The sequence below is a fragment of the Ranitomeya variabilis genome, chromosome 5, assembly GCF_051348905.1.
Source record: "Ranitomeya variabilis isolate aRanVar5 chromosome 5, aRanVar5.hap1, whole genome shotgun sequence".
Lineage (NCBI taxonomy): Eukaryota > Metazoa > Chordata > Amphibia > Anura > Dendrobatidae > Ranitomeya > Ranitomeya variabilis.
In genome coordinates, this window is record NC_135236.1 from 330,879,235 (window position 1) to 330,891,811 (window position 12,577).

At 40.9% G+C, this 12,577-nt stretch overlaps 1 protein-coding gene across 18 annotated transcripts in view; it reads left to right on the plus strand.

Moving 5' to 3' along the window:
- The window catches only part of MAGI2 (membrane associated guanylate kinase, WW and PDZ domain containing 2), a 1,417,815-nt gene that overhangs the window by 1,296,040 nt on the left and 109,198 nt on the right, over nt 1-12,577 (plus strand). For all 18 annotated transcript variants that reach the window (XR_013215731.1, XM_077264697.1, XM_077264691.1 and 15 more), the window contains 4 exons: nt 747-932; nt 5,271-5,427; nt 6,454-6,694; nt 7,930-8,073. Coding sequence is in view for 17 of the 18 variants with exons in the window: in XM_077264697.1 (XP_077120812.1) it covers nt 747-932; nt 5,271-5,427; nt 6,454-6,694; nt 7,930-8,073 (728 nt within the window). In the remaining variant the exon portion in view is untranslated. The remainder of the gene's footprint in view (nt 1-746; nt 933-5,270; nt 5,428-6,453; nt 6,695-7,929; nt 8,074-12,577) is intronic.

Here is a 12,577-nt window from a genome sequence, read left to right on the forward strand (position 1 = left end):
CGGCAGCAAGTGTCAGCTGATGATCATTTGACAGCATGGGAAACACAGCTCTCTGACGTGATCAGAAGCGGTGTTTGCACATGACAGAATGAGATACAACCGGTGTTCGGGCAGCCGTACCCGAACAGTAACACGGACTTCCTTGTGAAGTCCGTGTTCGGTGTCCATGCCCGAACAGTAGCTTTTCGATACGGACGCCGAACTTTACTGTTCAGGTTTGCCCATCTCTATACAAAAATGCCTCATACACAAAATATAGTTGAATACGATAGCCACATACTGAACAGAAAACCACCAAGGAGGGAGAGAGGGATTGATCAACATGATGTAAGCTATTTAGATCATGATCTAGATATAATTGCCAGGGTCATAAGCATTATGGGTTACTGCGCTGCTGGTGTATATACGATCACGGAGTAATTCAAAGTAAACCAACTTCTTCAGGAGAACCACATAGATTCATAAGTGTCAAAAGCATGGAAAAGAGACAGTGAATAATAGAATTCAGAAAATGTGAGCCAATGAAAGAGAAAAAAAAGGGCATGACCTTTAGAGGTAAACCCAAAAGAATAATTAATACATTTTCAACTGCCTGAACTGATGATGACCTGAAAATGATTTTAAAAAAAATGTGTGGCTAAGAGGATACATTAACAAAAAAAAGTTGTTTTTTTATTGTAAAATGGACTGTTTATACTGTTATTTGTTGCAGAGTCTACATTCTGACTGGTATTATTGTTTTACAGCTGTACCACATAAAATTGGTCGAATTATTGAAGGAAGCCCTGCAGATCGCTGTGGAAAGTTAAAAGTTGGAGACCGGATCTTAGCTGTGAATAGCCAATCTATCATCAACATGCCTCATGCAGATATTGTTAAACTAATTAAAGATGCAGGGTTAAGTGTTACACTATGCATCATCCCTCAGGAGGGTAAGAATCAGTTCATCTTTTTTGGAATAGATCATGATCTCTGTGATGACAACTTTTGAATGTTCCCTTAATAGGGTTGTCCAGTTAAACAAAGTTATGACCTATTGACAGGATGTGATCACTTATAGATTGATGGAGGTCCAACTATTGGGACCCCCACTAATCAGCAAAATGGGGCACTTTTAACCCCATTACAATGGGGTGTCAGCACGCAATCTCGGGTGCAGTTCCATTCATTGTCTATAGGCTCCAAAAAAAGCGAGTTCTGCACTCAGCAGTGCAGTACAGAATGAATGGAGCAGGTGTCAGGCATGCACGCTGCCGATCCATTCTAATGGAGATAAGTGCACCATTCTGCCAATTGGTGGGTGTCTCACTGGTTGACATGATCTATAAGTTAACTATACAGTAAGTGCGTATACATATATAATTGTTTTTTACTGGCCAACCCTTTAAATTTATTGGTACTAATAAATAGCAATATGCTCATAAATAGGTTTGTAGCTGCTTTTATTTTTCATGCAATTTATTTTGATGACCTCATTAGGGGAGATTACAATATATCAAAGCTGCAGTAATCCTCTTATTGATTGTGAGTTTATAAGCAACTTGGTGATAATAATAATATCAATTACTGTACTTTTGATATGATTAGCATAAAACAGCAATTGCTATGGGAAGTTAATAAAAATATTCTCTAGAAAGGCAAGCTGTCAGGAAAGTTCACCTATTTACCAATTAGAAATATTTATGACACTTGGCATATAATACAGTAGTGATGAACGTTCATGCTCGGGTGTTATCCGAGTATCTCTGGCGTGCTCTGGTAATATGTTTGAGTCCCTGTGGCTGCATGATTCACGGCTGGTAGACAGCAGCAACACATGCAGGTGTTGCTGTTTGTTAGGAAATCCCCGCATGTGTTGCTGTAGTCTAACAGCCGTAAATCATGCAGCCGCAGGGACTCGAACATATTATTCGAGCATGCTGAAGATACTCGGATAACACCCGAGCACGCTCAGATTAGACGTTATCTGAGCACGTTCGCTAATCACTAATAAACAGGCTATAAAACGGTTAGACGACCTGTCACCAAATTTTTCATTTTCAATTGGACACATCATGTAATAAGGGCTGCAGTGCAAAGTAAAACAATTTTTGTTTTGTTTTTTTAAGTTGCCTCTGTTGCAAAGGGGTTGGCATTCAAAATATTTGCCACCTAATGAGTTGATTGTCTTTAAAGGGAATCTGTTAGCTGGCCTTTGCTGTATAATCTGACACTAGCAGGAGACCATGATTCCAGCAATGCCACTTAGTTTACTGGGTGCTCACAGTTTTCTCTGCTGCAGATCTAGCAGAGCTGAGCTGTGTATAACTCTGCCCGCAGAGCTGGGCTGTGTATAACTCTGCCCACACCACAGATTTCTGTGTGCATTGTATAGTTACAGAGAGCTGGTAATCTGGTGGAGTAATGTTTGGACTACCAGGCAAGAGGGCAGTTTGTCCTGTAGTGATAATTGCCTGCTGATAAAACACTAATTTATATTGTAACAGCAAAATGCAGCCCAGTAATTGACACATTGTTGGAATCGGAGTCTCTTCTCTACATCATGTTGCTTTCAGATTACATGGCAAAAATCTATTGACAGATTCCCTTTACATCCAAGTCGGTGTTATCAGATCGTTTTCACTGGGGGGATGTAATTCTTCTCCTTGAATGACATTGCCCTATCATACAGATAGAGATACACCGCACACTCCTGTAGATATGCAAATAATTTATTTCACATGTGAAAAATCAGCCTTATGCACAGACATGAAAAGGTGGAGGACTATGTGACATTGTTACAACTTTTCATCCCTTCCTGGTTCTTATTCATAAAGCCACTTAATCCAGGAAGTAAACAGGTAATCCCGCGCCTTCGTCTTGTGCGCACAAGACGAAGGTGTGTGAGCTCCTGTTTACGTCCTGCATGAGCAAAGCTAATACAGAGATCTTTCTAAAAATAAAGTAAAAAAAAAGACTTAGCATTGGTTGTGGAAACTGCCTCATCTTGTTTTTCCATACATTCGGTTCATCAGGAGGATTGATATATGGATGATAAAGAGAATAGCTGCAGGTACATGATGAGCAGTCACAGGCTAAGATAAGACCATAGTTGTTAGAAAGATCTCTGAATTAGCTTTGTAACTTTTTCTCTGTTTTAGCTCACATTATCAGGGCATAATTAGGGGAGTGAAGGACAGCCGACGACTAGCGGGGAGACAATCTGCCTATACGACGACGAGCGGGGGAGCTAATCTGCCTATACTAGGGTGCCAACCTCTGTGATAGGCAGTATCAGTTCAGGCAAAGAATAGGGCATTTTAAGAATATTAATGTTTAGCTATATTGGTGAAGATTAGTGATGAGCGAGTGTACTCGTTGCTCGGGTTTTTTCCAAGAACGCTCTGGTGACCTCCGAGTATTTGTTAGTGTTCGGAGATTTAGTTTTCATCACCGCAGCTGAATGATTTACAGCTATTAGCCAGCTTGATTATATGTGGGGATTCCCTAGCAAACAGGCAACCCCCACATGTACTCAGGCTGGGTAGTAGCTGTAAATCATTCAGCTGCCGCGATGAAAACTAAATCTCCGAACACTAACAAATACTCGGAGACCACCCGAGCGTGCTCTGGAAAACCCGAGCAAAGAGTATACTCGCTCATCATTAGTGAAGATGAAGGACTCCTGTTGACATTAAAACAATATGGTGATCCTTCTTGCCTTGTTATTTGCATATTATTTTTTGTTCACACTACACGGGTAATGGTGTTGTTTTAATGAATATAAATAAAATAAAACTATTTTTAGAGGTTTATATGTTCATACTCTTTTTTCCTCTACTTTTCATAAAATAAATTCTAGCAAGAAAGAAAAAAAAGTGCCATTAGATAAATAAGATATATAATATGTAATAGGTATTGATTGACATTTTGTACAAAATATGAAAACTTGCAACCCACGTTAAGGGTTCTCATTGTTTTGTGATTCCCTACACTAAAATTATGAACAAAACAATAGGACATAAAATTCTATAAACAGAGCTGAAAAAAGACAGAGTAATGCACTACAGGATGCTGCAGGCCTCCAACGGTAGAAGCAGAACAGGAGCAAAATACTGATGAAATGATCACTTACACACCTATAAATTGTTGAAGGGGGTGGTTGCATATTATTAAATATGCACACAGATAAAACTTGTATAGGGCCATTTTCCGCCGAAAAAAAACTAGAAAAAAACTTACATAAGCACCCCATCATTTTTAATGCATTCCGCATTTATTGCGCACATGCTGCATTTTTTCCTGCAGTGGAATCGCACTCCGGAAAAAAATGCAGCATGTTCATTCTTTGTGCGGAATCGCAGGGATTGCGGTGGGCTATGCCCACCATGCGGGAAGTAAGTGAATCATGTGTGGTTGGTACTCAGGGTGGAGGAGAGGAGACTCTCCTCCAGGCCCTGGGAACCATATACCTGTTAAAAAAAAAAAAGAATTAAAATAAAAAATCGCGATATTCTCACCTTCTGGCAGTCTCCCCACACTGACAGATGACAGATGCATGTGGTTAGACCAGGATATCCTGCTGTCTGTCATTCTACATCTCACGCACTGAGAAACTTGCTCTAAGCGTTGGTGGGGACGTGTTCTTTTTTTTCCTTTGAGTGTTGTTGCCTACTTGATTGGTCAGCATCATAAAGGGAGAAAGAAGTTCACGCCCTCAGTGAAAACTGTCTAGTATCACCAACTTAAACCTGGAAATCAAGGAGTTAATTTTCTTTTTTTTTAATGTCACTTCAATGAAGAGTCAAGTTTTATTCCTCTGCAGACACATTACGGTGTGTATAGTAAAAGGTACTCTTTAAGCACTTTTTTTATTAGCTTAATGTATGTTGCACAAATAATTTGGTAAGAACAGGTGCTGGCTATAATTAAAAAAAAAAAAAGATTGTAAAGCTTTTATTTGTAAAATAGGAGAGGAGGTACAGTAGGATAGCTTTTGTAAAATTAACCATGGAAACTGTCAATACAATTCAGCAGAATAATTGGAACGATGTGTCTGAGGATATACTGTATAGGTGTCACTACAATTTAGAGATAGAAAGATGGAATTGTAACTGAAGTATTCAAAATTACAGGAAACTGAAAAAAAAGTTGTTGTTTTTTTTCATTTGACATCAGTTGTAGATGATACAGAATTAACCATTTTGTACATTTTTGAAATGTTATGAAAAAAAATGATGGTACACCACTAGTGTGAATAGACTTACTGAACTATTTTATTGGTTTCACAGAACTGAACAGTCCGGCCTCTGCACCAAGTTCAGAAAAGCAGAGTCCAATGGCGCAGCAGCATAGCCCAATGGCGCAGCAGAGTCCAGGAGCTCAACATAGTCCAGTAGCGCAGTCGCTACCTCCACAGCCACTACAGTTACAAGGCCATGAAAGCAGGTACAAGATAATGAATTGACGTAATGCAGTAATCTTTGCTCCTTTGCTTTCCTATTTAGTAATTTATATTAAAATTTAGATAGCTAGAGCAAAGGAAATGTTTGCTTTTGTTTTTCTGTAAACCAAGTTCAGATTTTTTTATTTACTTTTGCTTCCTTTAATCTATCATCTAACATATACATTGCGAGACAGCAGGACATTCCAAAACTAAAATGTCTATGTAAATAGGGAAAGCAACAGATGTTTGAAAATAAAAAAAATATTCATTAATGTCTTCATATACATATGGCTATGGCATTGAGGGTAACAAAATATTCTACCAAATATTAGAATTTCAATATAGGAAAAGTCAGCAACCTTTTATGCTTAGATCTGTTGTTATTTAGAGAGTTATTCTAAATGTGTGGTTCAGTAGCTTCATCCTACTGTTGAGTTTATCATGCCACGGAGACATCTAGTCTGGCAGTGGCTTGTTCTGAAGTCTACACTTTTATTCCTGTACTTGAATATAGCGATAGCAGTGCCTTTGATTAAGCCACTTGCTCAAGTAAGCAGTGTTTAGGAGAAATTATCTGAAAACTGTTGAGGAGTACAGGCTGGAGTTTGTGATTTTGCAGGACTGATAATGGCAGCTCTGGATCAGAATCTGACAGTGAGAACAAGGTGAGCAGCTAACTGCTCTATAGAAATAATTCAGCTGGAAAGAGCTGACTGAGATCTTGGCTTGGAATATGGCTACTGTGCATACTCTGCCAGGTTCTGGTGGTTGATCCTCCTAGCAGCAAGCTGTAAGCAATGTAAGACTTCTCATAGAAGGAGAACCACAGCAGATAGAAAAAGCAAGTCAGTTGCAAACTTGCTTACTTTCAGCCTGTGTAACTATACCAATTTCATAACAAGAGAATAACCATTTCCATTTTTTTGGTTGCTACAAATCAGTTTATAAAATCAACAGGATTGTAATCTTAGCTTTATTGTACAGTTATTATGTAGAATATGATTGACTAATATTTTGTCTTTATTTAGCTACAGGTCGGAAGTAAAAGCCAGACAGGATGTAAAACCAGACATAAGGCAGCCACCTTATACAGACTACCGACAGCCATCAACAGACTACAGGCAGCCTCCGGTAGATTACCGACATCCACCAGTAGTTGATTACCAGCAACCTCCTCCTATGGACTACAGGCAGCCACCTCTAATAGAGTATCGGCAACATTCTCCTGACACTAGGCAATACCCACTCCCTGACTATCGGCAATTCCAGGTTGGGATTTTTAATGTTCCACCTTTATTTTTTAAAAGCACTGTCTTTTTTATATAAAGACTATCTTTAGTGTGTGTATGTGTGTGTGTTTATGAAAAAGGGAAAAAAGTTTACAACATGATTTAGTATTATAAATAATAAGGGAAAAGTATTGATAAACGTTGGCGAAATGGGTATCTTCACTTTTTTTTGCATCATGACTTGTGGTCATTGGGGTGCAGAATCTTGTCCACATCTTGAGATGTACATGACAGCTAGTCCAACAAAAAAACACCAGTGGGAAAGTGGCTATGATTAAAAGCTTCACTTACGCTCAAGTCCAGGATTTGAACCCTTTAAACTTAATCTCCAATCTCTGCATTAGAATCCCGTATACAGCAATGATGACAGTGCTGACAAATGTATGGGCTAGCAAATTTCAAAAAGACACTATCCAAAATCAGATTTCTATATTTAAAGTTCCATACATTAGTTATAAAGTTTAACATTTTCGCTTAACAAGACCATTCAGGCATTAGGTTAAAAATTAAATAAGCTTTCTTGAGTTGGGAAGTTATCCCCTGTTCATTAGATAGCAGATAGCTTCTTAATCACTGGCCAGCCAGCTTCTCTGACCCCTACTGATCACAAGGAACGGGGCTCTTCAGAGTGTGCATTGAATGGTGGTCAATCATGTGCTCTAACGCTCCATTCTTTCTTATGGAAGTACTAAAGACCAGCCAAGCGCAGCATTCAGCTACCTCCAGAATAAATGGAGCATCAGTTTGGTTGATCGACCATCGCTTCATGCACACGTGGCTCTTCAGAGCCCTAGTTCTTTGGATCAGTAGCTATCCCAGCGGTCAGATCCCCAGTAGTCATTAAGTTGTCCCCTTTTTTTAATTTTGTAAGAAATAATTAGAGAGAAGTGGGAAGCAGCTGATGAGGACTTGGTCATTCCTGTTATATTTTCTACAATGCAATGCACATATACCTTTTATTTGCTGAGCCTGGCCTATGAAAAGACCTAAAGAACTATTCTATTCTCGCCTTTCCTACGCTGTGAAAGTAAAGGACATCACCCTCTATTTTTTACTGCCTATATGGAAATATTACAGGATAAAAGTGATTTATTTTTTTTGCTAAATATAGCACATGTGGTTAACCAGAGTAGAATTATTTCATGCTGAGAAATCTCTGAAGCTTTTATCAACAGCAAACATTAACCCTTTCATACACTTTCCATTTCTTTTTAGGATTATGACTACTTTACAGTAGAGATGGAAAAGGGAGCTAAAGGTTTTGGATTTAGCATACGTGGCGGGAGAGAATACAAGATGGACTTGTATGTGTTAAGGCTTGCGGAGGATGGTCCTGCAATACGAAATGGGAGGATGAGGGTAAGTTCTATCCAATCTTTTCTCATGGCATGAACCAGTTCAGAACAAACATTTTTACAGATTTTATGTGTTCTTCAATTTAGTACCAAATTATTAATAGGTCACACGTTCAGTTAGAGACTTCAAACTTTGACATTACATTGATTGACCCAATACATAAAATAATAGCATGTCACACGAGAACAAAGTGGTAGCATGTGGAAAGAGTTATGCCGCTCCCATCAGCGCTATTCTACTTACTTGTATACTAAGACATTGGGACCAATTTATCAATGCATTACCGCCAGTTTTTTGGCATGGAAACCTCTCAATTAGTTACTTTGATTTGTCAAAAATGTATCAAATTGTCCTTTAAAATTTAGTTTGTTTTCTGATTTTTTTCATCAATGTGGCTTTTCCAGATGTTAGACAGACTCATGAAATGTGACTATTAAAAAAAAGTAGCACAATTTGGTGCAATTTCACTCCAGTCTTCCCTGGTGTGATTTTCGGTATGGCAGTTTGCGAAACATGCAACTTTTTGAGCAAAAAAAAAAAGATTAAAGGCATTAAAAAAAGACCTTTTGGGGTTTTAAGCAAGATTCATAAATTGCATTTGCCATTTTTATGAATTTGCCATAAAAAACATCAGCAAAAACCCCAAGTCAAAAAGGAAAGGTATCTGAAAAACTGAAAATGATGAACTGGGCTCAGTGACTGTAAAGGGCTGACCTTTAGGCCTGAAAAAAAAAGCTTAGCAGACAAAATGGCACAGGTGTTCCTGGCGTGCAAGCAATTGATGGGGAATTAGTGTCAGACCACCACAATAGGACAACCTGGTGATATGATGTCAATGTCTATCTTGGAAAAATCCATTTTATGGGTCGCATATATACGGAATCTGTGAATGTATTCATTTTTTGCCAGCACAATTTGAAAATAAATTTTTTTTAGTAGCATATAAGGGTTTTCAGAATGGAGTCTGTAATTATTCTATTGTATGCAAAGGTCTTCCACTTTCATTTATTTTGTGCTTTTACATAGAATCCACAGGCCTGTTTCATAGTTTTATTATTTTGTGTGATTGAACAGTTTATAACCTTTTGATGCGAGTTTGGTTGTTTGTACGGTAGCATGGGGAATAAATGGTAAATGAGAACACTGTTGAGTAAAAACTGTAGTAATCAAGCAGGAAGAATAAATAGGTTAAGCATGGCCGATTAACACAGCAGTGCTTTGTGGCATAATTTCCTGCTCCATCAGGTCACAGGGAAAAAAAAAGTAATTTTGTCTAGATTGCTTTTATTTCCATATTCAAGCCTAATTGCTAAGCACACTTCTAAATTATTTTATGATTTTATTTTCATAGAAAATGTAGAGTATTACTAACAGTCCTGTACAATAATGCAGAAAAGATTACCTGGAAAAGGAAATATGAAGGAAAGCTCAATGTCATTTCAAATGTTCTTTTGATATTCGTAATGGAAGAATAAAAGGTTGAAAAATAGTGAAAAATGTACTCACCTTTTTTGAATGAAACAGAAAAAAATTCTTATACAGCCTGGTCAGTGTAAAGCTATTTTGTCATCTATGGATTCAATAGCAATAATTCCTCTTTTCCTTATTAAAGTCTAGCTTAATTTACAAAATTAGTTTTCTGCAACCTATTAAGAATTGAGTATTGTGCCCATGTAGCTTTGCATCTACCTCTCATGACCGTTCTGCATGTTCTACGCTTTCTTCTCCCAGGGTGACTTTCTATATTGGTAGATAGCAGTGTATGGACAAATGTACTGGAATCAGAGGTGTAGCTAGGGTTTTGGTTCGGGGGGGGGGTGAAGCTTCTGAATGGGCCCCTAACCAGGTAATCTTGATTACAACTGGGTGACGCACCCTAATAGTGGAGGAGAACCTCAGCAGATGACAGCACTGTTGCTGAAAATTATCTCTATGCAAAGACCAACTACCACCATATGGTCAGCGGTAGATACCAGCCATGCAGAACATATATCAGATCAAAGTACAGTTACAAATGGCGACTTACCTTCTTTCTGATGGAGTTCACTTTTCCAGTCTTTTCCATCTGGCCTAGACCGACACAACTTCTTCCACCCAGGACTCATATGCAGAGATTACAACAAAGACACATTTCCCTATCAGTCCCTATTACTGCACCTGCGGTGTGGTTCTCTGTGCCCTCTAAATTCTAAAGCAACCCTCTAGAATATAGTAATGCCAGGCACAAGTGCCCTAGAAAACAGTGCTCCCTAGAAAGTAATAGTGCCCTGTGTGCCCCTTTGATAGTCACAGTAACCTGAGCTCCCCTATAACAATAAGTGCCCACTTAACATTGAATAATGTCCTGAGTCCCCCCTTTACAGCTCTCCCTATACACAGTATGATGCTCTCTTATACATAATATGATGCCTCCTCACTCTAATGTACCCCCACACAGTATACTGACCCATAAGTAGCCCCCAAACTACTTGATGGCCCCAACACGGTGTGATGGCCCCTTCACTGTAATCCCCACACTGTATGATAACCCCCTAGATAGCCTCCATATAGTATAATATGCCAGATAGTCCTCAATATAGTATAATACATTCCCCATAGGCCTGTATAGTATAATGCTCTCCCCATAGGCCTGTATAATACATTTCCCTTAGGCCTGTATAGTATAATGCATTCCCCATAGGCCTGTATAGTATAATGCACTCCCCATAGGACTGTATAGTATAATGCACTTCCCATAGGCCTGTAAAGTATACTGCACTCCCCTTAGGCCTGTATAGTATAATGCACTCCCCATAGGCCTGTGTAACAACCCTGCCAGCATCACTGCATGGCCTTCCATCCCCCACCTGCTTGATACATCAATTCACTCACCCTGTGCCATGCTTTGAGATCTGTCTGCTGCCGGCTCCATGCCGTGTGCTTCATGGCCGCTTGCTCTGTGTACACTTTCTGTCTGTGTGCATAGGGGGGCGGCACCAGCAACTCCTGTTTCTTATTCAGTCTGTGTTCACCTCCCTAAGGTGTCTCTAGCCAATAGCCTAGAGGCCTCTGATTCTTAAGGCGTCCTCACCCATTGGAGGATGCTTGAGCAAACTTCTCTCCTCAGTCAGTACTTTGCTGCTGAGGTGTTTGGCTCTGTCTCTGTGTCCGCCATCCAGTGGGGCGTTGTACCCTGGTCTGTGTTCGCCACCCAGTGGGGCATCATACCCTGGTCTGAATCTGTGTTCTGATACTTCTGTGTCTGACTCTGAGGCCTGCAATCTGCAGGCCTGTATCCATATCCAGTTCTAGTATCTGTGTCTGTTCCTGTCTGAACTCTAGTCTATGTCCGTTCCTGTTGTCTCCTTGCTTGCTAACCATTTCCACTCTGCTGTGTGTACCTCTGCCTTATCTCTCTGCTCTGTTTGCCACTACCAGTGGTTCAGCCTCTCTGCTCTCTCTGCTCTGCTCTCGGCTCTGCCTTCTGTGTCCTGCTCTGCTCTCAGCTCTGCACTCTGAGTCCTGCTCTGCTCTCAGCTCTGCACTCTGAGTCCTGCTCTGTCTTGGCTCTGCACTCTGTGTCCTGCTCTGCTCTGCTCTTGACTCTGCACTCTGTGTCCTGCTCTGCTCTTGGCTCTGCACTCAGTGTCCTGCTCTGCTCTGCTCTAGGCTCTGTACTCTGTGTCTAGCTTTGCACTACACTCAGCTCTGCAATCTATGACTTTGTTCTGCGGCTCTGCTCCTTGCGGTTCTACCTGGCTCCACTCCTTGCGGTTCTACCTTGCTCCATTTCTACGTCTCCTGCTCTTGGCTCCGCCTCCTTCTCTTGGCTCCGCCTCCTGCATTCTTGTACTTTACTCCGCTTCCCGCTCTTGGCTCCGCCTCCTTCATTTCTGTTCTTTGCTCTTGCCCTTGGCTCCTCCTCCTGTGCTCCTGCTTTGCTTCCGCTCTTGTGGTCTTTCCCTTCCTCCGTTCCTCTTGTCGGAACAGGTTCCTACCTGTTCCTAAGTACTTGCTGTGCCTGCCTGTATACCAGTCCTGCCAGTATTCCAGTTCAGTCCTCCTGTCCTGCCTGAGTGCCAGCTGTGCCCGCCTGCCTGTGTCTCTGTCAAGCCAGTCTGCCCGTTAAGGTCTCTGCCGTACCTGTCCGTCAGCCCGTGTCTCTGCCGTGCCTGCCTGCCTGCCTGTGTCTCCGTCAAGCCAGTCCGCCTGTCAGGGCCTCTGTCGTATCCATCTGTCAGTTAGTGTCACAGCCGTGACTGCCTGTTTGTGCTCTGTTCCCCGGTGGGATCAGCATCCACAGCCAGACACCACCCTGGAGTGGTACCTGGTAGCTACATGGCGCACAAGTTTGACCTCATTATCAGAGGCAACACCTAGGAAGCTACTTAGTTAAACTCCTTCCAGGGAAGTCTGGTCTGTGGTCCAGTGGGTCCACACCCCTGCCAACCAGTCTGGGCGCGAGCGTTACAGCCTGTATAGCATAATGCACTCCCATAGGCAGCTAGTACAGTATAATGCACCCTCA